The sequence below is a fragment of the Atractosteus spatula genome, chromosome 2 (genome assembly GCF_055471065.1).
Source record: "Atractosteus spatula isolate fAtrSpa1 chromosome 2, fAtrSpa1.hap1, whole genome shotgun sequence".
Lineage (NCBI taxonomy): Eukaryota > Metazoa > Chordata > Actinopteri > Semionotiformes > Lepisosteidae > Atractosteus > Atractosteus spatula.
The window spans coordinates 60,124,814-60,151,124 of record NC_142707.1 but is presented as its reverse complement, the minus strand read 5'-3'; the positions used below and the strand labels follow the sequence as shown (position 1 = coordinate 60,151,124).

General features: G+C 38.9%; 1 protein-coding gene across 1 annotated transcript in view; it reads right to left on the bottom strand.

Moving 5' to 3' along the window:
- Nucleotides 1-13,262: 13,262 nt before the first annotated feature.
- vash2 (vasohibin 2) overlaps nucleotides 13,263-26,311 on the bottom strand; it is a 31,610-nt gene continuing 18,561 nt past the window's right edge. The window contains exons 6-7 of the mRNA XM_088909627.1: nucleotides 23,908-24,026; nucleotides 13,263-17,125 (exon numbers count right to left, since the gene is read on the bottom strand). Of these exons, the coding sequence (XP_088765753.1) occupies nucleotides 17,053-17,125; nucleotides 23,908-24,026 (192 nt within the window). The 3' untranslated portion in view covers nucleotides 13,263-17,052. The remainder of the gene's footprint in view (nucleotides 17,126-23,907; nucleotides 24,027-26,311) is intronic.

Here is a 26,311-nt window from a genome sequence, read left to right as displayed (position 1 = left end):
AAAGGATAAGAAATATGAGAAAGCCATCGGGCTCTTACAGTTCAAACTCTTATAGTTAATGACACAACAATCACAGTTGTTGTACAGTACAGTACGATACCAGAAATGTCGTATTGCATCCACCCGGGCAGTGTGGTAGATAGCAGTTACACTGGTGAATACACATAGAGTAGATGCACCCTATACTAAGGGACGTTACATTAGAAATACACTGGGTAGGGAGGGAGAAATTGGAAATTCCTCCCAAACAGTGTTTTCTGCAGTACGTAGTGTATTTAACATAAAAAAATCCCAAAACAAAGGAAGAAACAGTTGCTTAGGGTTGCAGGTTCATTACTCCAAAGGGTCAATTGTCTCATAATTTATCCGTTTAATACTTCACATTCGAAAACAAAATTCACGGTAGTTGCACTAACTTGAAAGAAAAGGCGATTAGGGGTCTAAATCTGCACTTGCTTTACCCACACTAAGCCACTCACAGTTAAGTAGCTCAATACAGTTGGAAGCTACTGCAGCTGAACTCTGATAGAGAGAGTGCTCTTATCAGCATAGTGCAGTTTACACCTCTCTCCTGATTCCACTGGTGGAGCTCTCGTCTGTAAGTGTAACTACAGGAAATACCGTTTTTACAGTATTTTTAAGCTAATTGAAACTTTGCCTAAAAAAGATACATTAGTGAAGAAGATACATTTCCAAGATGTTTTTTCAATGTTTGAGATTGTTTTACACTCATATTTCTTGTTTTGAGGAACATTTCCAACTCTGCTGAGTGAAGGGCTTTTTCAGAGGGTTTTGATTGCTTATATTGTATATTGCACTATTCACTTGTTGTATTTCAAAACTGAATCAGGTGAAAAGGTAGTGTATAAGAAAACCTGTTCCACTGGGTTAACTCTTTTAATAATGCAATTTAACATGCAAATAAATCTATAGCTAGAGTCAACAAGTTGTACAACTACATTTATAGTCAGAGTCAATGGTTCATGTAATCCATACCTTACACTGGCCTGAAATGCATGCTCATGTAAATTCCACTTTTACGGCATTTTTCAGATGATTGAAAATTTGGCTAAAGAAGATACATTATTGACAAAATTTTAAAGAGATTTCCTCAATGGTTTTGATTGTTTTACAATAATACCGTGTATCTTGGTTTGAAGATAGTTTTCAAATCTGATGATTACAGGGCTTCAAAGACACAGAACCAGTTAGGGTTAGGGTTAGCATTCACACACTATTTAGATAATATTTAAGCTCAGCACTGGAATTTTGGCCCCAAGTCAGCTCTAGGACAGGTGTTTTTTAATCCTATCTGAATTTTTTTTTCGGAAACTCTCTGGGGCCTGGATGTCGCATTGCACCGTGCGCTAATTGTAACCCAAAACTGACTCGGTCAGATCAAAAGTTGTAACCAAGCATTATTGAATCTCTGTCACTTGAAAGAGCTCTGATCAATGGTCTTGATTGTTTCCCACTCATACTATTTGGCATGGGGAACGTATCAAATTCTGATGCCCACAGAAGTCCATATAGAGATAGAAGAAAAGTGGTTTCATGATCCTAGCTGAAAATTTTTTTTCAGAAACTCCGTGGTGCCTGGTTGTCTCTATGCACCGCGTGGCAGTTGTATTCCAAAACTCAGGCAGTCGGATCATACGAATACCCAAGCATGATTGAAACTCATTCAAATGCAAGTGCTCCTATCCGTGGTTTTGATTGTTTACCACTCATTCCTTTTGGTTTGGGGAACATGTCAAAATCCTATGCCCAGAGAACTTCAGATAGAGTACGCGGAAATGCTCAGTGGACACCCCAGGTAGGGTAAGGATGAGCATTTACACACTACTTAGAGAATTTTTCTTTTCAGTGATGCATTTTTGGCCCAGGTCAAGTTGAGGAAAAGTGGTGTCGTGATCCTAGTTGAAAATTTTTTTTCTGAAATTGCGGGGTGCCTGGATATCGCGATCCACCACGCGGCAGTTGTATTCCAAGACTAATTCAGTCGAATCACACGAGTACACAAGCATGATTTAAACTCATTCAAATGCAAGTGCTTCTAATCGTGGTCTTGATTGTTTCACATTCATTCCTTTTGCTTTGGGGAACATGTCAAAATCCTATGCACAGAGAACTTCAGATAGAGTTTGCGGAAATGCTCAGTGAACACCCCAGATAGGGTAAGGATCAGCATTTACACACTACTTAGAGAATTTTTATTTTCAGTGATGGATTTTTGGCCCAAATCAAGTTGAAGAAAAGTGGTTTCGTGATCCTACCTGAAAATTTTTTTTCAGAAACTTCGGGGAGCCTAGATGTCGCGATCCACCACGCGGCAGTTGTATTCCAAAACTGATTCAGTCTAATCAGACGAGTACCCAAGCATGATTGAAACTCATTCAAATGCAAGTGCTTCTATTTGTGGTCTTGATTGTTTCCCACTCATTCCTTTTGGTTTGGGGAACATGTCAAAATCGTATGCCCAGAGAACTTCAGATAGAGTTTGCCGAAATGCTCAGTGGACACCCCAGGTAGGGTAAGGATAAGCATTTATATGCTACTTAGAGAATTTTTATTTTCAGTGATGGATTTTTGGTCCAAATCAAGTTGAACAAAAGTGGTTTCGTGATCGAAGCTGAAATTTTTTTTTTTGAAACTCCGGGGTGCCTGGTTGACGCGATGCACCGCGTGGCAGTTTTATTCCAAAACTGAGTCAGTCGGATCACACAAGTATCCAAGCATGATTGAAACTCATTCAAATGCAAGTGCTTCTATCCTTGGTCTTCACTGTTTCACATTCATTCCTTTTGGTTTGGAGAACATGTCAAAATCCTATGCCCAGAGAACTTCAGATAGAGTTCGCCGAAATGCTCAGTGGACACCCCAGGTAGGGTAAGGATCAGCATTTATACACTACTTAGAGAATTTTTATTTTCAGGGATGGATTTTTGGCCCAAGTCAAGTTGAGGAAAAGTGGTGTCGTGATCCTAGCTGAAAAATTTTTTTCAGAATCTCCGGAGTGCATTGAGATCGCGATCCACCACGCGGCAGTTGTATTCCAAGACTGATTCATTCGAATCACACGAGTATCCAAGCATGATTGAAACTCATTCAAATGCAAGTGCTTCTATCCTTGGTCTAGATTGTTTCCCACTCATTCCTTTTGGATTGGAGAACATGTCAAAATTGTATGCCCAGAGAACTTCATATAGAGTTCGCGGAAATGCTCAGTGGACACCCCAGGTAGGGTAAGGATCAGCATTTATACGCTACATAGAGAATTTTTTTTTCAGGGATGGATTTTTGGCCCAAGTCAAGTTGAGGAAAAGTGGTTTCGTGATCCTAGCTGAAAATCTTTTTTCAGAATCTCCGGGGTGCCTTGTTGTCGCGTTGCACCGCGCGACAGTTGTATTCCAAAACTGATTCAGTCGGATCACACAAGTACCAGAGCATGATTGAAACTCATTCAAATGCAACTGCTTCTATTTTTGGTCTTGATTGTTTCCCACTCATTCCTTTTTGGATTGGAGAACATGTCAAAATCCTATGCCCAGAGAACTTCAGATAAAGTGCGCGGAAATGCTCAGTGGACACCCCAGGTAGGGTAAGGATCAGCATTTACACACTACTTAGAGAATTTTTATTTTCAGTGATGCATTTTTGGCCCAGGTCAAGTTGAGGAAAAGTGGTGTCGTGATCCTAGCTGAAAAATTTTTTTCTGAAATTGCGGGGTGCCTGGATATCGCGATCCACCACGCGGCAGTTGTATTCCAAGACTAATTCAGTCGAATCACACGAGTACACAAGCATGATTTAAACTCATTCAAATGCAAGTGCTTCTAATCGTGGTCTTGATTGTTTCACATTCATTCCTTTTGCTTTGGGGAACATGTCAAAATCCTATGCACAGAGAACTTCAGATAGAGTTTGCGGAAATGCTCAGTGAACACCCCAGATAGGGTAAGGATCAGCATTTACACACTACTTAGAGAATTTTTATTTTCAGTGATGGATTTTTGGCCCAAATCAAGTTGAAGAAAAGTGGTTTCGTGATCCTACCTGAAAATTTTTTTTCAGAAACTTCGGGGAGCCTAGATGTCGCGATCCACCACGCGGCAGTTGTATTCCAAAACTGATTCAGTCGGATCGCACAAGTACCCAAGCATGATTGAAACTCATTCAAATGCAAGTGCTTCTATTTGTGGTCTTGATTGTTTCCCACTCAGTCCTTTTGGTTTGGGGAACATGTCAAAATCGTATGCCCAGAGAACTTCAGATAGAGTTCGCAGAAATGCTCAGTGGACACACCAGGTAGGGTAAGGATCAGCATTTACACACTACTTAGAGAATATTTTTTTCAGGGATGGATTTTTGGCCAAAGTCATGTTGAAGAAAAGTGGTGTCGTGATCCTAGCTGAAAAATTTTTTTCAGAGACTCCAGGGAGCCTGGATGTCGTGATGCACCACGCGGCAGTTGTATTCCAAAACTGATTCAGTCTAATCACACGAGTAAACAAGCATGACTGAAACTCATTCAAATGCAAGTGCTTCTATCCTTGGTCTTGATTGTTTCACACTCATTTCTTTTGGTTTGGGGAACATGTCAAAATTGTATGCCCAGAGAACTTCAGATAGAGTTTGCGGAAATGCTCAGTGGACACCCCAGGTAGGGTAAGGATCAGCATTTACACACTACTTAGAGAATTTTTATTTTCAGTGATGGATTTTTGGCCCAAATCAAGTTGAACAAAAGTGGTTTCGTGATCGTAGCTGAAATTTTTTTTTCTGAAACTCCGGGGTGCCTGGTTGTCGCGATGCACCGCCTGGCAGTTGTATTCCAAAACTGAGTCAGTCGGTTTACACGAGTATCCAAGCATGATTGAAACTCATTCAAATGCAAGTGCTTCTATCCTTGGTCTGGATTGTTTCCCACTCATTCCTTTTGGATTGGAGAACATGTCAAAATTGTATGTCCAGAGAACTTCAGATAGAGTTCGCGGAAATGCTCAGTGGACACCCCAGGTAGGGTAAGGATCAGCAGTAATACACTACTGAGAGAATTTTTATTTTCAGGGACAGATTTTTAGCCCAAATCAAGTTGATGAAAAGTGGTTTCGTGATCCTAGCTGAAAATTTTTTTTCAGAAACTCCGGGGTGCCTGGATGTCGCAATCCACCACGCAGCAGTTGTATTCCAAAACTGATTCAGTCGAATCACACGAGTACCCAAGCATGATTGAAACTCATTCAAATGCAAGTGCTTCTATCCATAGTCTTGATTGTTTCACACTCATTCCTTTTTGTTTGGGGAACATGTCAAAATCCTATGCCCAGAGAACTTCAGAAAGTGTTTGCGGAAATGCTCAGTGGACACCCCAGGTAGGGTAAGGATCAGCATTTACACACTGCTTAGAGCATTTTTATTTTCAGTGATGGATTTGTGGCCCAAATCAAGTTGAAGAAAAGTGGTTTCGTGATCGTAACTGAATTTTTTTTTTCTGAAACTCCGGGGTGCCTTGTTGTCGCGATGCACCGCGCTACAGTTGTATTCCAAAACTGAGTCAGTCGGATCACACAAGTACCCAAGCATGATTGAAACTCATTCAAATGCAAGTGCTTCTATCCGTGGTCTTGATTGTTTCCCACTCATTCCTTTTGGTTTGGGGAACATGTCAAAATCCAATGTCCGATGAACTTCAGATAGAGTTCGCGGAAATGCTCAGTGGACACCCCAGGTAGGATAAGGATCAGCATTTTCACACTACTTACAGAATTTTTATTTTCAGTGATAGATTTTTAGCCCAAATCAAGTTGAAGAAAAGTGGTTTGTGATCTTAGCTGAAAAATTTTTTTCAGAAACTCCGGGGTGCCTGGTTGTCGCGATGCACCGCACGACATTTGTATTCCAAAACTGAGTCAGTCGGATCACACGAGTACCCAAGCATGATTGAAACTCATTCAAATTCAAGTGCTTCTATCCTTGGTCTTGATTGTTTCCCACTCATTCCTTTTGGTTTGGGGAACATGTCAAAATCGTATGCCCAGCGAACTTCAGATAGAGGTCGTGGAAATGCTCGGTGGACACCCCAGGTAAGGTAAGGACCAGCATTTACACACTACTTACAGAATTTTTTTTTTCATTGATGGATGTTTAGCCCATCTCAAGTTGAAAAAAAGTGGTTTCGTGATCCTAGTTGAAAATTCTTTTTCAGAAACTCCGGGGTGCCTGGTTGTCGCGATATACCACCCGGCAGTTGTATTCCAAAACTGAAACAGTCGAATCACACGAGTATCCCAGCATGATTGAAACTCATTCAAATGAAAGTGCTTCTATCCGTGGTCTTGATTGTTTCCCACTCATTCGTTTTGGTTTGGAGAACATGTCAAAATCCTATGCCCAGAGAACGTCAGATAGAGTTTGCGGAATTGATCAGTGGACACCCCATATACGCTAAGCATCAGCATTTTCACACTACTTTCAGAATTTTTGTTTTCAGGGATGGATTTTTGTCCCAAGTCAAGTTGAGGAAAAGTTGTTTCGTGATCCTAGCTGAAAATTTTTTTTCAGAAACTCCGGGATGCCTGGATATTGCGATCCACCACACGGCAGTTGTATTCCAAGACTGATTCAGTCGAATCACACGAGTACCCAAGCATGATTGAAACTCATTCAAATGCAAGTGCTTCTTATCGTGGTCTTGATTGTTTCACAGTCATTCCTTTTGTTTTGGAGAACATGTCAAAATCTTATGCCCAGAGAACTTTAGATAGAGTTCGCGGAAATGCTCAGCGAACACCCCAGGTAGGGTAAGGATCAGCATTTATACATTACTTAGAGAATTTTTATTTTCAGGGATGGATTGTTGTCCCAAGTCAATTTTAGGAAAAGTGGTTTCGTGATCCTAGCTGAAATTTTTTTTTCTGAAACTCCGGGGTGCCTGGTTGTCGTGATGCACCGCGTGGCAGTTGTATTCCAAAACTGAGTCAGTCGGATCACATGAGTACCCAAGCATGATTGAAACTCATTCAAATGCAAGTGCTTCTATCCTTGGTCTTGATTGTTTCCCACTCATTCCTTTTGGTTTGGGGAACATGTCAAAATCGTATGCCCAGAGAACTTCAGATAGAGGTCGTGGAAATGCTCGGTGGACACCCCAGGTAAGGTAAGGACCAGCATTTACACACTACTTACAGAATTTTTTTTTTCATTAATGGATGTTTAGCCCATCTCAAGTTGAAAAAAAGTGGTTTCGTGATCCTAGTTGAAAATTCTTTTTCAGAAACTCCGGGGTGCCTGGTTGTCGCGATATACCACCCGGCAGTTGTATTCCAAAACTGAAACAGTCGAATCACACGAGTATCCCAGCATGATTGAAACTCATTCAAATGAAAGTGCTTCTATCCGTGGTCTTGATTGTTTCCCACTCATTCGTTTTGGTTTGGAGAACATGTCAAAATCCTATGCCCAGAGAACGTCAGATAGAGTTTGCGGAATTGATCAGTGGACACCCCATATACGCTAAGCATCAGCATTTTCACACTACTTTCAGAATTTTTGTTTTCAGGGATGGATTTTTGTCCCAAGTCAAGTTGAGGAAAAGTTGTTTCGTGATCCTAGCTGAAAATTTTTTTTCAGAAACTCCGGGATGCCTGGATATTGCGATCCACCACACGGCAGTTGTATTCCAAGACTGATTCAGTCGAATCACACGAGTACCCAAGCATGATTGAAACTCATTCAAATGCAAGTGCTTCTTATCGTGGTCTTGATTGTTTCACAGTCATTCCTTTTGTTTTGGAGAACATGTCAAAATCTTATGCCCAGAGAACTTTAGATAGAGTTCGCGGAAATGCTCAGCGAACACCCCAGGTAGGGTAAGGATCAGCATTTATACATTACTTAGAGAATTTTTATTTTCAGGGATGGATTGTTGTCCCAAGTCAATTTTAGGAAAAGTGGTTTCGTGATCCTAGCTGAAATTTTTTTTTCTGAAACTCCGGGGTGCCTGGTTGTCGTGATGCACCGCGTGGCAGTTGTATTCCAAAACTGAGTCAGTCGGATCACATGAGTACCCAAGCATGATTGAAACTCATTCAAATGCAAGTGCTTCTATCCTTGGTCTTGATTGTTTCCCACTCATTCCTTTTGGTTTGGGGAACATGTCAAAATCGTATGCCCAGAGAACTTCAGATAGAGGTCGTGGAAATGCTCGGTGGACACCCCAGGTAAGGTAAGGACCAGCATTTACACACTACTTACAGAATTTTTTTTTTCATTAATGGATGTTTAGCCCATCTCAAGTTGAAAAAAAGTGGTTTCGTGATCCTAGTTGAAAATTCTTTTTCAGAAACTCCGGGGTGCCTGGTTGTCGCGATATACCACCCGGCAGTTGTATTCCAAAACTGAAACAGTCGAATCACACGAGTATCCCAGCATGATTGAAACTCATTCAAATGAAAGTGCTTCTATCCGTGGTCTTGATTGTTTCCCACTCATTCGTTTTGGTTTGGAGAACATGTCAAAATCCTATGCCCAGAGAACGTCAGATAGAGTTCGCGGAATTGATCAGTGGACACCCCATATACGCTAAGCATCAGCATTTTCACACTACTTTCAGAATTTTTGTTTTCAGGGATGGATTTTTGTCCCAAGTCAAGTTGAGGAAAAGTTGTTTCGTGATCCTAGCTGAAAATTTTTTTTCAGAAACTCCGGGATGCCTGGATATTGCGATCCACCACACGGCAGTTGTATTCCAAGACTGATTCAGTCGAATCACACGAGTACCCAAGCATGATTGAAACTCATTCAAATGCAAGTGCTTCTTATCGTGGTCTTGATTGTTTCACATTCATTCCTTTTGTTTTGGAGAACATGTCAAAATCTTATGCCCAGAGAACTTCAGATAGAGTTCGCGGAAATGCTCAGCGAACACCCCAGGTAGGGTAAGGATCAGCATTTATACATTACTTAGAGAATTTTTATTTTCAGGGATGGATTGTTGTCCCAAGTCAATTTTAGGAAAAGTGGTTTCGTGATCCTAGCTGAAATTTTTTTTTCTGAAACTCCGGGGTGCCTGGTTGTCGCGATGCACCGCGTGGCAGTTGTATTCCAAAACTGAGTCAGTCGGATCACATGAGTACCCAAGCATGATTGAAACTCATTCAAATGCAAGTGCTTCTATCCTTGGTCTTGATTGTTTCCCACTCATTCCTTTTGGTTTGGGGAACATGTCAAAATCGTATGCCCAGAGAACTTCAGATAGAGGTCGTGGAAATGCTCGGTGGACACCCCAGGTAAGGTAAGGACCAGCATTTACACACTACTTACAGAATTTTTTTTTTCATTGATGGATGTTTAGCCCATCTCAAGTTGAAAAAAAGTGGTTTCGTGATCCTAGTTGAAAATTCTTTTTCAGAAACTCCGGGGTGCCTGGTTGTCGCGATATACCACCCGGCAGTTGTATTCCAAAACTGAAACAGTCGAATCACACGAGTATCCCAGCATGATTGAAACTCATTCAAATGAAAGTGCTTCTATCCGTGGTCTTGATTGTTTCCCACTCATTCGTTTTGGTTTGGAGAACATGTCAAAATCCTATGCCCAGAGAACGTCAGATAGAGTTCGCGGAATTGATCAGTGGACACCCCATATACGCTAAGCATCAGCATTTTCACACTACTTTCAGAATTTTTGTTTTCAGGGATGGATTTTTGTCCCAAGTCAAGTTGAGGAAAAGTTGTTTCGTGATCCTAGCTGAAAATTTTTTTTCAGAAACTCCGGGATGCCTGGATATTGCGATCCACCACACGGCAGTTGTATTCCAAGACTGATTCAGTCGAATCACACGAGTACCCAAGCATGATTGAAACTCATTCAAATGCAAGTGCTTCTTATCGTGGTCTTGATTGTTTCACATTCATTCCTTTTGTTTTGGAGAACATGTCAAAATCTTATGCCCAGAGAACTTCAGATAGAGTTCGCGGAAATGCTCAGCGAACACCCCAGGTAGGGTAAGGATCAGCATTTATACATTACTTAGAGAATTTTTATTTTCAGGGATGGATTGTTGTCCCAAGTCAATTTTAGGAAAAGTGGTTTCGTGATCCTAGCTGAAATTTTTTTTTCAGAAACTCCGGGGTGCCTGGTTGTCGCGATGCACCGCGTGACATTTGTATTCCATAACTGAGTCAGTTGGATCACACAAGTATCCAAGCATGATTGAAACTCATTCAAATGCAAGTGCTTCTATCCGTGGTCTTGATTGTTTCCCACTCGTTCCTTTTGTTTTTGGGAACATGTCAAAATCCTATGCCCAGAAAACTTCAGATAGAGTTCGTGGAAATGCTCAGTGGACACCCCAGGTAAGGTAAGGACCAGCATTTACACACTACTTACAGAATTTTTTTTTTCATTGATGGATGTTTAGCCCATCTCAAGTTGAAAAAAAGTGGTTTCGTGATCCTAGTTGAAAATTCTTTTTCAGAAACTCCGGGGTGCCTGGTTGTCGCGATATACCACGCGGCAGTTTTGAGAACATGTCAAAATCCTATGTCCAGAGAACTTCAGATAGAGTTCGCGGAATTGCTCAGTGGACACCCCATATACGGTAAGCATCAGCATTTTCACACTACTTTCAGAATTTTTATTTTCAGTGTTGGATTTTTGGCCCAAGTCAAGTTGACAAAAAGTGGTTTCGTGATCCTAGCTGAATTTTTTTTTCCGAAACTCATGTAATCCCAGATATCTTCAGACAGAGTTGACACCCCAGGTAGGGTTAGGGTTAACATTCACTCACTACTTAGACAATTTTAAAGCTCAAGCTTGGAATTTGGGTCCCTGATTTTTTTTTTTCGGAAACTCTCTGGGGCCTGGGTGTCGCTGGGCACCGTGCGCTAAATGTAACCCAGAAATGGCTCGGTCAGATCAAAAGTTGTAACCAAGCATTATTGAATCTCTTTCACTTGAAAGAGCTCTGATCAATGGTCTTGATTGTTTCCCACTCATACTTTTTGGTATGGGGAACATGTCAAAATTTCGATGCCCAGAGAAGTCCAGATAGAGATTGCGGAAATGCTCAGTTGACACCACAGGTAGGGTTAGGGTTAACATTCACACACTACTTAGACAATTTTTAAGCTCAGGCATGGAATTTGGGGCCCAAATCAGTTTTAGAACGAATGGTTTTTACTCCTATCTGAATTTTTTTTTCCGGAAACTCTCTGGGGCTTGGGTAGTGCAGTGCACCGTACGCTAATTGTAATCCAAAAATGACTCGGTCGGATCAAAAGTTGTAACCAAGCATTATTGAATCTCTTTCACTTGAAAGAGCTCTGATCAATGGTCTTGATCGTTTCCCACTCATACTTTTTGGTATGGGGAACATGTCAAATTCCGATGCCCAGAGAAGTCCAGATAGAGATTACGGAAATGCTCAGTTGACACCCCAGGTAGGGTTAGGGTTAACATTCACACACTACTTAGACAATTTTTCAGCCCAGGGCTGGAATTTGGGGCCCAAATCAGGTTTAGGATGAGTGTTTTTTTTAATCCTATCTGAAAATGTTTTTTTCAGAATTTCTCTGGGGCCTGGGTAGTGCAGTGCACCGCGCGGTAATTTTATCCCAAATGTGAGTCAGTCCGATCAAAAGTTGTAACCAAGCATTATTGAATCTCATTTAATTTTAAGAGCTTTGATCAACTGTTTTGATTCCCACTCATACTTTTTGGTATGGGGAAAATGTCAAGATCCGCTGCCCAGAGAGACTCATATAAAGATTGCTTAAATTTTTTTTTTTCAGAATTTCTCTGGGACCTGGGTGGCGCAGTGCAATGCACTGAAACTGAATCCCAAAACTGAGTCAGTCTGATCAACAGTTGTAACCAAGCATTATTGAATCTCATTTAATTGTAAGAGTTTTGATCAACGGTTTTGATTGTTTCCCACTCAGACCTTTTGGTTTGGGGAACATGTCGAATTCCAATGTCCAGGGAGGCTCAGTTGACACCCCAGGTAGGGTTAGGGTTAGCATTCACACACTACTTATACTTTTTATACTCAGAGCTGGATTTTAGGTCCCAAGTGAACTTTAGGACAAGTGGTAATTTGCTCGTATCTGAATTCTTTTTCTGAAACTTTTCTCTGCTTATATTTTATATTGCACCGTTCAGTAGTTCCATTCCAAAAGGGAGTCAGACCAAAAGTTGTCAGAAACCGTGTTCTACTGGATAAACTCTCTTAGGTTTATTTAATGTGCAGATAGATGTATAGCTGGAGTCAACATTTAATCTTTTTTTGTAATCCAAATGATGCTCTGGCCTGAAATGCTTGCTCATGTAAATATCATTTTCATAGCATTCTCAGTAGACTATAAAAAATTTTCAAGGAAGATATGGTATTGAAGAAAATACATTTCCAAGACCTTTTTTCAGTAGTTCTGATTGTTTTAGTCTCATATGTCCTGGTTTGTAGAACATTTTAACATTTTGTAGAACAAAACTGACAATTGTAGGGCTTCAGAGATTCATTGTAGAATTTCTCTGTAGGTATTTAAATTATTCTAAGTATATGATTGTAAAGTATCTTCCACAGCAGCTATTTCAGGACAAATATCTTAACCAGGTGATCTGAAGCCCACGGCTACATGTGAACTGAATGTTACAACTCTTAGCAATGAAAAGCTTGCTCACACCATCTGAAACATGCATGCGAGAAGTACCAAAGATGAGGGGCTGTCAGGGAAACACCTTATCTCAGATCCAGTTAGAAAATAGTCTCTAACCCATCTGAAAGATAAAGGAGCATTTGGGAAGTTTGCCAAAAAATGTGTTTTAATTCAATAACATTAATTTGTCTTTTTTAATTATCATATATTTCTTTTATCTTTCTCACCTTATTTTACCTTTTTTACATATTGTATATTTTCTTACTCCATTCTTGTTTTCATATGTATTTTTTCATTGTCCTTTGTATTCTTACCTTATATCCTTTGTCTTTTATAACATATCTTTCTTATGCAAACAAACACCTTCTTAATAGAAGAGTTTTCTATTATTTAACAGTTAATCAACCACAACAGTGGTTACTTTGATTAAAAACATGCATTGCAGTGATTATAGTGAGGATATATGGGGACAAATGAACACTAAGTTAACTAACACTACCACAATACAAGCATGACCAACAGTCAGGCTACAAAATACCAAAGGAACTCTTGAAATCAGCAACACCAGGATGTGGTTAAACAGAGGGAGAAACAAGCAAGTTACAAAGAAAATTCCATTGTTTATTAAAACACATGCTAGGTAAAAACATTACAGTCATCTGTTGGATTGAGGGATTCTAGTCTACCAAGTACATACTTCCAATGATTAGAAAAAAGATAGAGAAAATGTAGCTGTTTACAGTGCAGAACAGTAAAAAAAAAATCAAGAGTAGTATTTGTACTAAACCACATTCCACAGCAATACCAGGAGAAGAAATGAGCATTGAAACAGGCTTTAATTTGCTCAGCATATTTAGGTAAAGTATTGCAGCCCGAATAAGGGCAATTTTCACTATGAAAAACACAATCTTCATAGGTACACCTTTGAAGAAAACATAACAGGAAAGACAACAGTATTTCATATGTTGTAGAGTTACAGCTTAAAGTGAATTTCTCCAGATGCTTACAAAACACTCTGCCCTGAAATTCAGTTTTACATTAATAGTATGTCAAGGTCCTCACCAAAATCATGTAAAACGGCCTATACTTGATGGGCAAGAATGCTATAAATTAGCAACTAACAAATTTCAAAAAGGTTAAATGTAACAGTATCTTCACTGGTAAAATACAAAACATTGGGTCTAATACTTCCACAAATGTTACCAAATCATGTCTGTTAATGACGTTTTAAAGTGTTGAGGTTACAGGTTCTGCTAGATGGATATTAACAGCACACAACACAAGTTGAAAAGAATGTGTCAGGCTAACAGTTATACGAGATACCAGTATGTTTAAAAAAACATTCATGATTCCTGCAACTACTTTTCCTTGTGTATACTAAAGACATTTTTATTTTCCTTTAAAGACTGCAAAGATTCCATTCTGGATATAAAATCTTAAAATAGGTATTTTTATTTTATAAAACTGGCACCCAACAACTAGCCACCAACAAAAAAAATAATTTTAGCACTAAAATGTCTGTGCGTTATTGTGAGAAGTGTGCATTATTTGTGCACTCTGACTGCTTTCAAAAGAATCATTCCAAACTGTAAAAAACAAATTAAATCAGTCCTTAGAAGTCATTAATAGTGTGAAATTCACCAATCTGTAGAAAACATCTTCTGTGTGCTCACACTGAGGAAGGACCAGTGAAGAGGACATGAAGTAACTGAAATGCTAGCAATTATCTTTGTGCTGAAAGTAAAAAATGAGTTCCAATCAATATCCACATTAAACATAAAAATATCACATATAATTTTTCTGTCACACAAACTCAGTAAAACGGTCATACCAAACTGTGCTATTAAATTACCAATACAAAAGACCTTTATGTGTGCACCTTGACTGCTTCCCCACTCATAACAGAGTGCCGTTACAACGAGGTATGTTTCGATTTTAAACTTTCTACCTAAATCAAAGGAGATGAGACTTTGGTAAAAGTAAAATCAGACACTAAAATAATAGTTTAATTGCAAAGTAAAGTTTCACATCATTTCTCTTGAGCAGCTACAGCTATAGCATATTAGAAAACTTGGTGCTGAGACGCATTGTGAAGAGCAGTGCTTCTAAATGCTGAGCAAGTGTTTAAAGACCTGTTAATACGAAACTGGCTCCTGCTGAAAGCTTTGCTAATTTATTCCAAAATGCTAAAGTGTAATATAAAGGTTTGAATCCTTGCATTTCTCTTCAGATTTTCATTAAAAAACCATCCTCTTAATTTGCATTCAGTATATATATACACACACACATGCTGTGGATCAGAACAAATGTGCCATTTACAAAGCACTGATACCAACCCCAAAGGCCATGTCACACTAAAATGAGAATTATCCTTCTTACACATTCTGCATACAATGTAATTTCTACACCCACATACAGAGGTAATCAATTCACCAAGGGATTAGAAATATTTGCCGACAATTTACCTTAACTCAGTTTCGAATTGTAGCCTGCCCTCCTTTGTAAGTTGCCATCATAACTCCATTAAAAATTACCTCTGGACTGAATAATGAATGCTAAAGTACTTAAACATGTAAAAATGCTTAGAATACATTTATGAAGCCATTCCTATCCAAGAAAGTGTTTTGAACCGTATTAGGCAACAACAATACTAAAATTAGGAAAATACTTTGTGGATTGGAATGGACAGTGTAGCAATTAGTAGCATATTTTATGCCATTATAATGATATCTCCAGTTACATGATCTCTTCTATATCTGTCATTACTGCCGTGAAAAGCCCTGGGTTACAATACACTGACACTAATTTTGTTTCTTGTGGTGCAGATAAGAATTATATAGCTGATTACTCACAGGTTGCTGCATCTAGCAGTTTGAAGGTATGCAATAATGTAATTAATACTTTTAGAAAAACTATGTGCCAACACTAAGGGACCATCCAGAACCACATCACATGATTTTAGAGAGCCCTTTTTAATTTATATTGCTACTCAATTAGTATATCCATGTGCTTAGTGACTCTCGTGTCACGTTTTTTTCAGGTTCATACTGGATTTCTTACAAAAAGCTCAGTGATTAAACAAATGGATTCTATTGTAGCTAAACCAGTCACAGGATGAGTGCAGATCTCCTGACCTTCACATGACACTATACTCACTCCCTCAACATTCCATACAAACTAGAACTGCTAATTTAAGATTATGCACAGCTTCTACTCTTCTGTAATACAGGAATCCTTTCAAAAAGGACTCTTGAAATAAAAGATGCAGTGCTTGAATACCTGTTAGTCTTTGAAACAGTTTTATAAAGCATCACAAACGCTTGAAAGTCACATGTTCATCACACCTGAAGCAGCCAAGTGTCTTTCTTTTCTTTACCTTTCAGCACGGAATGGGCTGTTACCTATTCCTTTGAGCCTACATGTGCGGACACAGCTCCCTACCTGAATATCCCAAACACCTATTGCATTTGCATTTTAATAGCTCCCTGTTAAGTAAGTGATGAGTTCATAGATGTCTTTACTAAGGATGCTCTTGGGAATGAAGTGTAGGCATACAGAAAAGAAAAATCAGCCTGACAGGAGCAGAGGCTTGTATTTCTGTCCCACAGAACATATTGTTTTCTTTTCAGCCTTGTTCATTGGTTGGCTTATATTCCAAGCGTATTTTCTTCTCAGAACCACTGGCTGTTCAGAGCTCACCAAGATTCTTCAGGGGAGACGTTTGATCTCAAATGCTGGGCTAATCCACTGGTACTCAGCCGTCTTAAAATATACTTTTCAAAGAATATTGTTTAAAGATACGTTATGCTACTTCACAGATTACAACAGAAACATTTGGAGAACACATTGTCCCAACTGTACACTCAAAGGGCATCCCTTAAAGGAATTCTCTACTGCAATATACATATATAAATAAAATCTTAAAACTCTTTGTTTGCTACATAATTACTCCACTTAAAGGACAGTCTATGGAGTGTACAGTTTTGACTTTTGTTCATGCTGAAGAGTCCTGTAATATCTTAATAGTGCCCAATGCTTCCTGATCCAAAACACAAGTTCCTTCTTCTTAGAAGAATTTGTTCATGTCTTAAAGAAGATGGTAGCTCAAAAAAAAAATGATGACCTCGGTCAACATAAATGTAGACATGGGATAATCACCAAAAAGGTGATTAAAATCTTCACCTCTCACTTCCTTTTCAGTGACCTATTTTCATTGTGCACTGTACATAATCGCATGTCCTTTTGAGACCTTTCAAGAATGATAAAAATATCAAGTATATATAAATTTGCACAGTGTCATTAAAAAGATAAAAGATTTAAAACAGATTTCAAGATAAAGTGCAAAAAAAGAGCACCATAGAAAGAAAAAGAATAGGCAGTTCCTATGGCTTCTTCAGATCCGAATTTGGTAGCCAACATCATTCAGGGTGCTGAGCTCAGCAGGTTTCCTATCCAATGCCGCAGGCCTGCAAAGAAAACATAACAATTCACTATGTTTCTGGATTTACTAGAATGGTAGTTGCAAACTTATTAGGACGGCTGTGAGAAGGGCAGCTCAAAGTGGCCAATGGGTCAAAGGACTCAAAGCCTCTGGAAATCAAAGCCCTGGCAGTGCTGCTCACAGACTCTAGACCCTGAAGATGGAGCTCAATAGTGGCTGCATGAATGGGCAAAAGGCAATCAAGATCAGGTAGGAGTACAGCCAAATGGTTAATCCTTCACTTGCTGAGTAATAGTGAAGAATGCTGACAGTAAGTGGGTGTCTGTGGGTTTAGGCTATATTTAAAGGATAAATGTAAATCTAAAAAAACTGCTCCAGAGCAAATACTAACAGATCTTGTCAGAAACAAAGTGTGCCTCTACTGCTCAGTGCTAATATGCTAGTACAAATAGCAATTAGCAATTTCACAGGGGTTTTATGATACATAAAATAGAAATAAAAAGGAACTACAGAATTCTGTAAATCACTACTTAATCCCCTGGACAAAATCATAGCCCCTTATGGCAGGATCCACTCTGCTTTGTGTTTTCAAACACAGAGAACTGAAGAAAGTTCATTGACTGTAGCAGGTACAGTCTGCTGTTCTGTCACATGAGAAAGTCTCTGAATCTTTTTTTTGCCTACTGGCCTTTTGTAAGCCTAGACTCCACTTTTCCATGAATATCTAATTTCATTCATGAATATGAATGAAAAAATGCTATATTCATCATCACATCAGTATAGATTGAGAGTAATGCTACACTTTGATCTAAAGTCCTTAAATTATCTCGCCAAACAATAAAACAAGGAGCAGTGCTGAATGAAAGGCTTAAAAGTTTACTCTTTCCAGCATACGTTTCAGAGAAATACTATTGTGTTCTTTTAATTGAAGGAAAATATTTTTCTGTGACAGGTAATCATGAATTGTGACTTGTAATTAACCATCTACTGTATAGATCCTGGAAGACAACTGCAGTTTTATCAGAGCCAAATATATTAAATATTTTTCTCCCCTGTAAATTTTGTTCACCATATTCATCTCAGTTCAGAGAATGAGCAGAGTGTGAGAGAGGAATTTTCCAGCTTCTCCCACCTGCTCCTCCAATTAAAATAAATTAAGTAAAATTTAAATAAGATATTTAGAGCACTCCAATGGCAAAAGAACCATCAAGGATTAAGTCACATACTGTGTATCTAGGAGTACAAAGTAAGACTTCTAAACAATGAAAGGGAAACAGCTGATATACTAAATGAGTACGTAATTCACGAGTTCCTTCTTCAAGGAAGAAGTCAATATGTCTCAGGCAGGGGAAGGACAAAAATATGTATTAAATAGTTTTGGCACAGAACAGGCAGACATGTTTCGGTACTAATGCACTAACAAAGTAAACCCATTAGATTTCTTAAGAATAAACAAGGTGAAAAACAAACCAGAGGGCACAAGTGGAAATTCTGAAGAACACAATTTAATACTGAGAACAGGAATACTTCTTTATCTAAAGGGATGTGGGAGTGGAGAATGGAACAATACCCAGACATGTTGTTGAAGCCGATACCCTAGCATCTTTCAAGAGATTGCTGAGTAAGATCCTTGGATGAATTAACTGCTAACCAAAACAAGCTAAATATGTAAAATGGCCTCCTCTCATTTGTAAACTTTCTAATGCTTCTTATTTTACTTTATTATAATACTTCTCACCAGCTTTCCACTGTACAAATACTGAGGGATTGCTCAGCAGAAACAACCTGAGACAAAGATATACTGATATCCTCCTTTTATAAACCTAATGACCCATAAAAATAGGTCTATGTTGTCAAGGTGCATAATCAATGGTTTTATATACCCCCTTATAATTGCAGCACTTATAAGCCTTTTAATGTAAGCAGTTCTTCAGTGGGCACAAATTAATTATATATTCCATCACTCATTTCTCTTCCCTGAACATTTTTAGACATTAGTTTGAATGAAGCCAATTTGAAATTGGTCATCCTGCAGTCAAAGACCACAACTGATTGTATTAATGTCTGTTTCCACACATACGGATGTCATTCCCGAATTCCACTGTAAGGTGATTCATTCTTCCTTAGAGGGTCACCTCATTGCCGAGGGTGAGCTCAGTACAGCAGGGGATTTTCTAGTTTCTATCACCCCATTCCTCTCATTTCCAAGAGGAACCAAGTGAATGTTCTTTTGTTTCTTGTTGACCAGGGAGGATATGACAAGAAACTGTGGAAAGCAGGCCATGTCTATCTGTGCGGATGCTTTGGGACACTTGGGAAGTCTAAACCAAAAGAAAGAATGTGTCATGCGAGACAAAGGCCGCCAAACAACAATTTCCCATCCGAGGTCAAAATGAAACAGTGTCTTTGTTGTGGAAGGCTGGTATTCCCATTGTCTTTTTTCCCCACACTGTGCTAGACTGCTGACCCAAAGTAAAGCACAACACTCTGCCCCTGAAGCAGCTGTAAGCAGTAATGCACTGCAAAAATGTCACAGAGCAGACAGTCTGGGGCTGACTCAGCTCTGCTCACTCTGCCATAGATTAAGACTAAAGCAATCCTACTATTCTTGCAAACAGGAAAAATCCTTTCTTTAAGAAAATCATAGTGTGTGTAATGCAAAATCAAAAACTTTGATGCCTCTTTATATTAATCCAAAAAAAAGCCAAACTGCATTACACATATGATTTGATATTTTTTCATGAAAACTAAAACCTAAAAGTAAACTTTAATTGTAAAAAATGAGGTATAACAATTTAACTACAGTTGTCACTTGTGCTAAAATACAATGTGGAGGTTTATAAACATGTTTAGAAACTGCAGTCTACTACGACATTAAAGTGAAGCCCCAGTGAAAGGTGCAGTGCTGACAGTTTGGTATTAAATAAATCTGAATACTGGAGCCTGCAAGCCAACAGCTCCCAAAGCAACAGTCTGGCTCATGGCACACTCTAAAAAAAAAAAAGCTTCTGAAGGATACTCATGCCAGTTTGGAAACCTGAGCAAACCTGAGATTTTAAACTTTTTTCTCTTAAACAAAACGTTTTTCTCACTGCTAACATAAGGATATAAATAAGCACGTGTTGTTGATTGTTGCCTCTCATGTGAGACTCTTCTATTGTTTTCAAGCAAGGCTCAAGCAGAACAGAGGTAAAACTGAAATTTGATCCAGGTTCTTATTTTGACCATAACAATCACCTGTCTAAAATGCAGCACACTAACCAAAGGGATAAAGGCCAAGTTGGTTCAAAGTTGGCAAAGACTTATCAATAACTGTGGATTGTAACAAAAGAACCACACCAGAGACTAACGGAAACACTACCATCAATGCTTCAAGAGCTGCTTGGAAAATAAAGGAAGAAACCTTTTTCATAGTCTAACTTCAGGATTCATTTCTGTAATGGCACAGTAAGGGAATGATGTCTCAGTGACTGTCTGGGACTCTGCTTGCACTGAAATAATGTATTATTAATGAATGATTACACAGCATTGCCCTTGGCTGCATTAACAGCACAATTTTCAAATGCTGGCAACCTACATTTTAATACTCTACAATCATTTGAAACAACATCTGTGTATATTTGTACTGGTAAGGGTCATAGCAACACAGAATCTATCCTAGAAACAGAGGATGCAAGGAATGACCACAATGCTCAGAACACCCGTCCAGTCAGTTAAATATTGACATGGAGTTTATGTTCTCCCTGTGTTTGCATGGGTTTTCTCCAGGTGCCCCAGTTGCCTCTCACAGTCCAAAGACATACTGGTAGGTAAATCTGGTTCTGGGAAAACTGGCCCTGATGTGAATGTACACGTGTCTGTGTGTGCTCTGCAATGGACTGGTGTCCCGTTCAGGGTGTATCCCAACTTGAACCCACTGCTTGCTTAGTTAGGCAATGGCTCCATCCCACAACCCTGCTTTGGATAAAGCGTTTAGAAAATGGATGGATGGAAGATGAGTGTGGAAGATGGGAGGAAACCAGAGCTCTCAGCAACAAACCTACATGAGCACCATACAGATGCACCAGCTCTCCAGGACAAGGAATACCCATTCCTGTTATACAGCGAGTGCCCACAAGACAAGGTTCTAAACTGAAGCATAGGTTTCAATGTGACCACATGCTCGCATTCCTTCACACTTTTAAATATGAAACACTGACCACTACCCATGTTCCTTCCTTGCCATAAATATCAATGGAGTTTTTTTGTCAAAGTCTCTCGATTGTTTCCAAAACACTCTCAACAGAGGTGACAGCTGATTGAAAAATTAAATACTACAATTATTTCATTCACTTTAACATCTTTTCTTCCTACATCACTTTGAATGCTTTTTCTTCTTCTCATAATACATTTGGAATGTACTGTATCATATCCTGTACCTGACATTAGCTGTATTTTACAGAAACAAACTCAAGTGATAAAAAACTGCAAGCTGCTAAACTTAGTGCCACAGAGCACACACCAAGGCTATGCCCAATTAACATTATTATCATTCAGCCTCCCTTACAACTGAGTAACAGCAGTTATGTTCTTTAAACCTAAGCGATGTGCTTTCTAACTATTGAATCTTCACAGCTGATCCCAAAGAGGACTTTTAAGAACACCACAACTATACATTTTGTCATTTTATAGAAAGCTATTCTTAGCATTTTTATGAACTGGTTCATGTATAAATAGCATCCATTCTACCCAAATGAAAAGCTCAAAATGCTTTTCGAGCTCTAAAAACAATTCTGAACTGTTGATAGACTCCTTTCATTATGTATTTTTAATTCTAAAAGCATAATTGCTTACAGGCATGTTTTGTACTTTTTAAACTGTCCCAGCAACAAAGCAATTATGGACAGTAGGGTAATACTAAACCACAGAACAAACACAAAGTGAAAAGATTTACAAACAGCCAGAAACATTTATTGTTTTCAGTTTTCTATGCATTTCTTGAACCCCAACTCTTCATGATATATTTTATGAAGAAGTGTATTTAGTGTCTTAAGTCTTGAGGCAAGGTACTAATGACAGGTAACTTCGAACCTGGAATTAACTTGAAGATGATGCCCAGCTGGAAGCCAGAGTTTTAAAGAGGTGAAGATTTGAGAGTACTTGTGGGGGGAAAAAAAAGACTGCCTGTTGATTAAAGGGGATGCAGCTCTTTTGTGACATCTTGCTTTCATGCCTGAGCTATGATTAAGTGGGCTCAAATTATCTCCCTAATTAACATCTCTGAAAAGATGACAAGTGGAATGCTTAATGTGTGTTGAAGAATAGCTTATAAATAATTACAAGCAGGTGGGGAAGAAGGAGACAGTCACAGACTTCGGCCTCTTTGTGCTATCTAGCATAGCGAGGTACCATTAACGTAGCATCACTGGATTGCTGGGACTGCTACCCACTAATTTTGCTGTCAGCATCTGAGAAGTATATGTCTCTGTTTTGTGATTGCCCCCATTATTGTAATACACTGTCCGTATCAGAAACCACTGAAGAACACCACTTGGACGAGTTTCAGCAACTAGCAATTATATGTGCACTGTACATCTCTGAACTCAAACCTGCAATAAAAGATTTAGACCTGCAATGAATGAATTAACTACCATCAAGCAACATGTATTTAGCTCCTTGGGGAAAAAAATGAAACATTCCTTTCAGGCATTACCTGTACACTGTGACCCACAAGTGTAGTGTGACCCACAAGGCTAAAAGGTCTAACTGGGACTTGACAAGTGACATTTATTGCAGCTTGTAAATACTACTGCTGTACTGGAGGACAGCATGGTGGAGCAGTGGTCAGAGCTTGGAATATTTCAAGCTCTGCAATTTTTCAGCTTCAAAATCCTCAAGTTCATCAACTGTTACATTCCTGACATGCCTTCAATCCAACATCCTGTATTTGACGTAACTTGTTAATGCTAAAATCTCTTCCTCACCCACTTACTGATGTTCCAAGCACTAGACATACATGTGTGCAAACATTAGCATAGCAAGAACCCCAACACCCAACTGCAGGCACCCTATTCTGGCCGGGACCTCCCCGGGTCTCCACCCTGACCTTCATGGACATGACAGATGGAATGTAAGACATGGAAATTCAAGAGTCTGAAGTGAAAAGCAGGAGAACAAAAAAAAGAGCTACAAAGGCAAGGAGTCGATCGGCCCATCTAGCTTGTTTAGTGGTTAATCTAGCCAATAATCTCTTCCAGCTGTTTCTTGAAAGAAGCCAGGGTATCAGCTTCAATAACATGGCTGGGTAGGTTGTTCCACACTCCAACAACCCTTTGGGTAAAGGTGTTTCTCCTGTTCTCATTTTTAAATGCACCCTGCATTTAGTTTCCACTTGTGCCTTCTGGTTTGTTCATGAATGCCCTCATCTACAAAGAACGGGTCTGAGAAAAATTCTCATTTTTATTACCATATAAAACAAACAAATGATCACCTATTTGTGTTTGATTTTTCCCCTCTGTAGTTTTGTCTGCAATAGTGAAGTACTTAAACCTAAAAAACACTAAAAATACTGCTATATGCTTTAATTTTCCAAAACACATTAGATGTGTCTAAATTTAATGAGAATCTGACAAATGCAAATGTCTCCATTCATTCCGAAAGCAATGTAATTTATAAGAAATAAACTGACTCACAGAAAATTCACTTTATACTTTAGGAGCAAGAGGGTTGCTCATAAATAATGAATTTCAGTACCTTTGAGCCATACGTTTATTTAATTTAGTATTCTCAAAGACTGAAAAACCTGAAATCAGCGGTGAAATGACTTACGATTTGTCGCGCCTGTGTAGGTGGCGTCTTTGGGGGCTTAACTGCCTCCGGCATGGAGACAGGGACTTGCCTCTGGTACGTTCTTTGACTGGAGACTGTGCTATGGAGGACTTCAGGATCTGTCAGGGAGAAGAACAGGTGCTTTCAGCAAGTCCCCGCACACGTCACGACGAGCAGAGGAGAACGCTAGCCAACTCCAGTCCCCTCACTGCAGTAGCACAGGCTTCACAGCCACAGACATGCCTCAGTCTTGCACTTCAGATGAACTCGCATTTCCCTGTGCTTCAATAAAGCTTTACTAGATATTAGTTTCTGTCTTAAAGGGGAACTGCAGCGCTATTTTCACCTTTAGGCATTATAATGAACCGGCAATGATGAGTGCATTTCAGACCACAATGAAACTACCAAGTACACAGTAATGTGTAAAACCACAAATTTACATCACAAGTAACGAGCAGACTAAAAGGCTAGAAGTTTCAATGAGTGCATAATGCCATATTGCTGTCATTGCCTCCTATTCAGAATAAGACAACACAATTTCCAGTGATGTGAAAGCTGCCCTATTACATTGTAAACATGCTTTAGACCATGCATATTTTGCTGCTATATTGATAGTAAATATTTTCATTAATCCAACACAAAAGTATCTAAAAAAACATGTCTCCTTGTATAAGTATTGTAAAAAAGAGCTAAAATACAATAATTAACATTGTTAGGAAACCGCGGCTCTCATTTGCTTACAGCGACTAGTGAGCAGGAAGGGCTGCTTTCACTCTGCAATTCGCGAGAACTGTTGCTCTCGTCCAAACATGGTGACCATACAGTACTTTCACAAAGTTCACAATTTTTACACTTAATTCAAAATTTGTAAAATTTTGTGACATCATCTTTTAATTTATTTTGTTACCATGATTTAATAACCAGTCTGAGAAATTGGGACTGCAGTTCCCTTTTAAGATGTTTGCTTACTAGCAATTGTTCTGTAAGCACAGTCAATTAAAAACCGTTGTACGCTAAAACAATCCAGTCAAGAGCAGTTCCTAAAATGAAGATATCGACCTCCAGATTAGATCCAATATGAATGAAACAAAAGTAAAGGATGAGAGATCAGTTTTTTTTAAACTCGTCATTGACAAAACACCACATTTCTGTCTGTATGGAGCAACTGCCCCTGAGCAAGCAGAAACATATGGATGTCTGTTCTATATTAAAGAAAAATAAAAATAAAAAGGAAATATAAATTCATTCTGTGCTAATTTTAGGAGAAGCTTGCTCTTTTTTATTGCATATTGGGGGGAGAATTGAAAAATTTTATACACCCTCTGAGATGCTGAGAAAAGTAGAAACCTTAAGAGGAATTTGCAGTATACCAAGGAATTTGTGAAGTCATTTGAATTTATTGTTTATGTGGGAGTAAATGAAGATGTGAAGATGGCTGACAAATACAACCAAGACCTCCAAATTCATCACTCTACTGTGAACATTAGAATGCTAGCGGTATACACATGATCCTAATTACACTAAACTGCAAGATGAAAAATCGCCTGGGGAAAAAATTGATCTGTTTTGGATGCAAAGTGTTCAATGGAGAGACATTTTCAAAAGGCACTTGTACCGATCAGCCTTAATATAAAAGTTTCCTCCATACTCAGCAGTTAACCCTGGAATTAAACCAGGTATAATTTGAAATTGCACTACAAAACATTTATTCCTTGCTATTTTCATCAGGAATAACTGAGTGTGCTGTTACATTCCCAGACTCTTAGAAGGGCTCCCTTACCATTATCAAATTCTGAGAGCTTGGAAGTTTGTCAGCAGTTTGACAGTTAATGGCTGATATAGAGCGCAACAGTACTAGCAGGATTTGTTTTGCTTGCAAGAAACAAGCAGCAGCTCAGAAATGACAGCTTACCACTCAATGATTTGTTAATCCAAAATAAACTGTGAGCTTCAAGTTACCTTCCTGAAGACAGCTGGCACTAGGCAGCCACTGAAATATATTTCTGATGATCATTATTCGCCAGAAGCACTTTTAAGAGTCATCTAAGAATCATTGGAATTTTAGGATTTTTATCAAATAGATATTAAAGCGGTGAATGACATGACAATTTCATGACTGACTTAATGATCAGACTAAAACCTGTATGTTTTATATTTTGGGATTCCTGAAAAAATGCTGCATCTCAGATGTTTTAAGGAGCCATTGAATTGCCCAGGTCTTTATGACTTCAAAAACAATTATTTAAAATGAGTGGATCTGTGTGATCATATCATATTTTCAGATAATCATTTTTCTTTTTCAGAAACCTTTGGAGAAAATAATCTTCTGTATTCCCCCAGTAGCACCCCTTTGATGAATTACTAGGTAAATACTTTTTTTCTGAAAGCAAGAGGGGTTATCCAC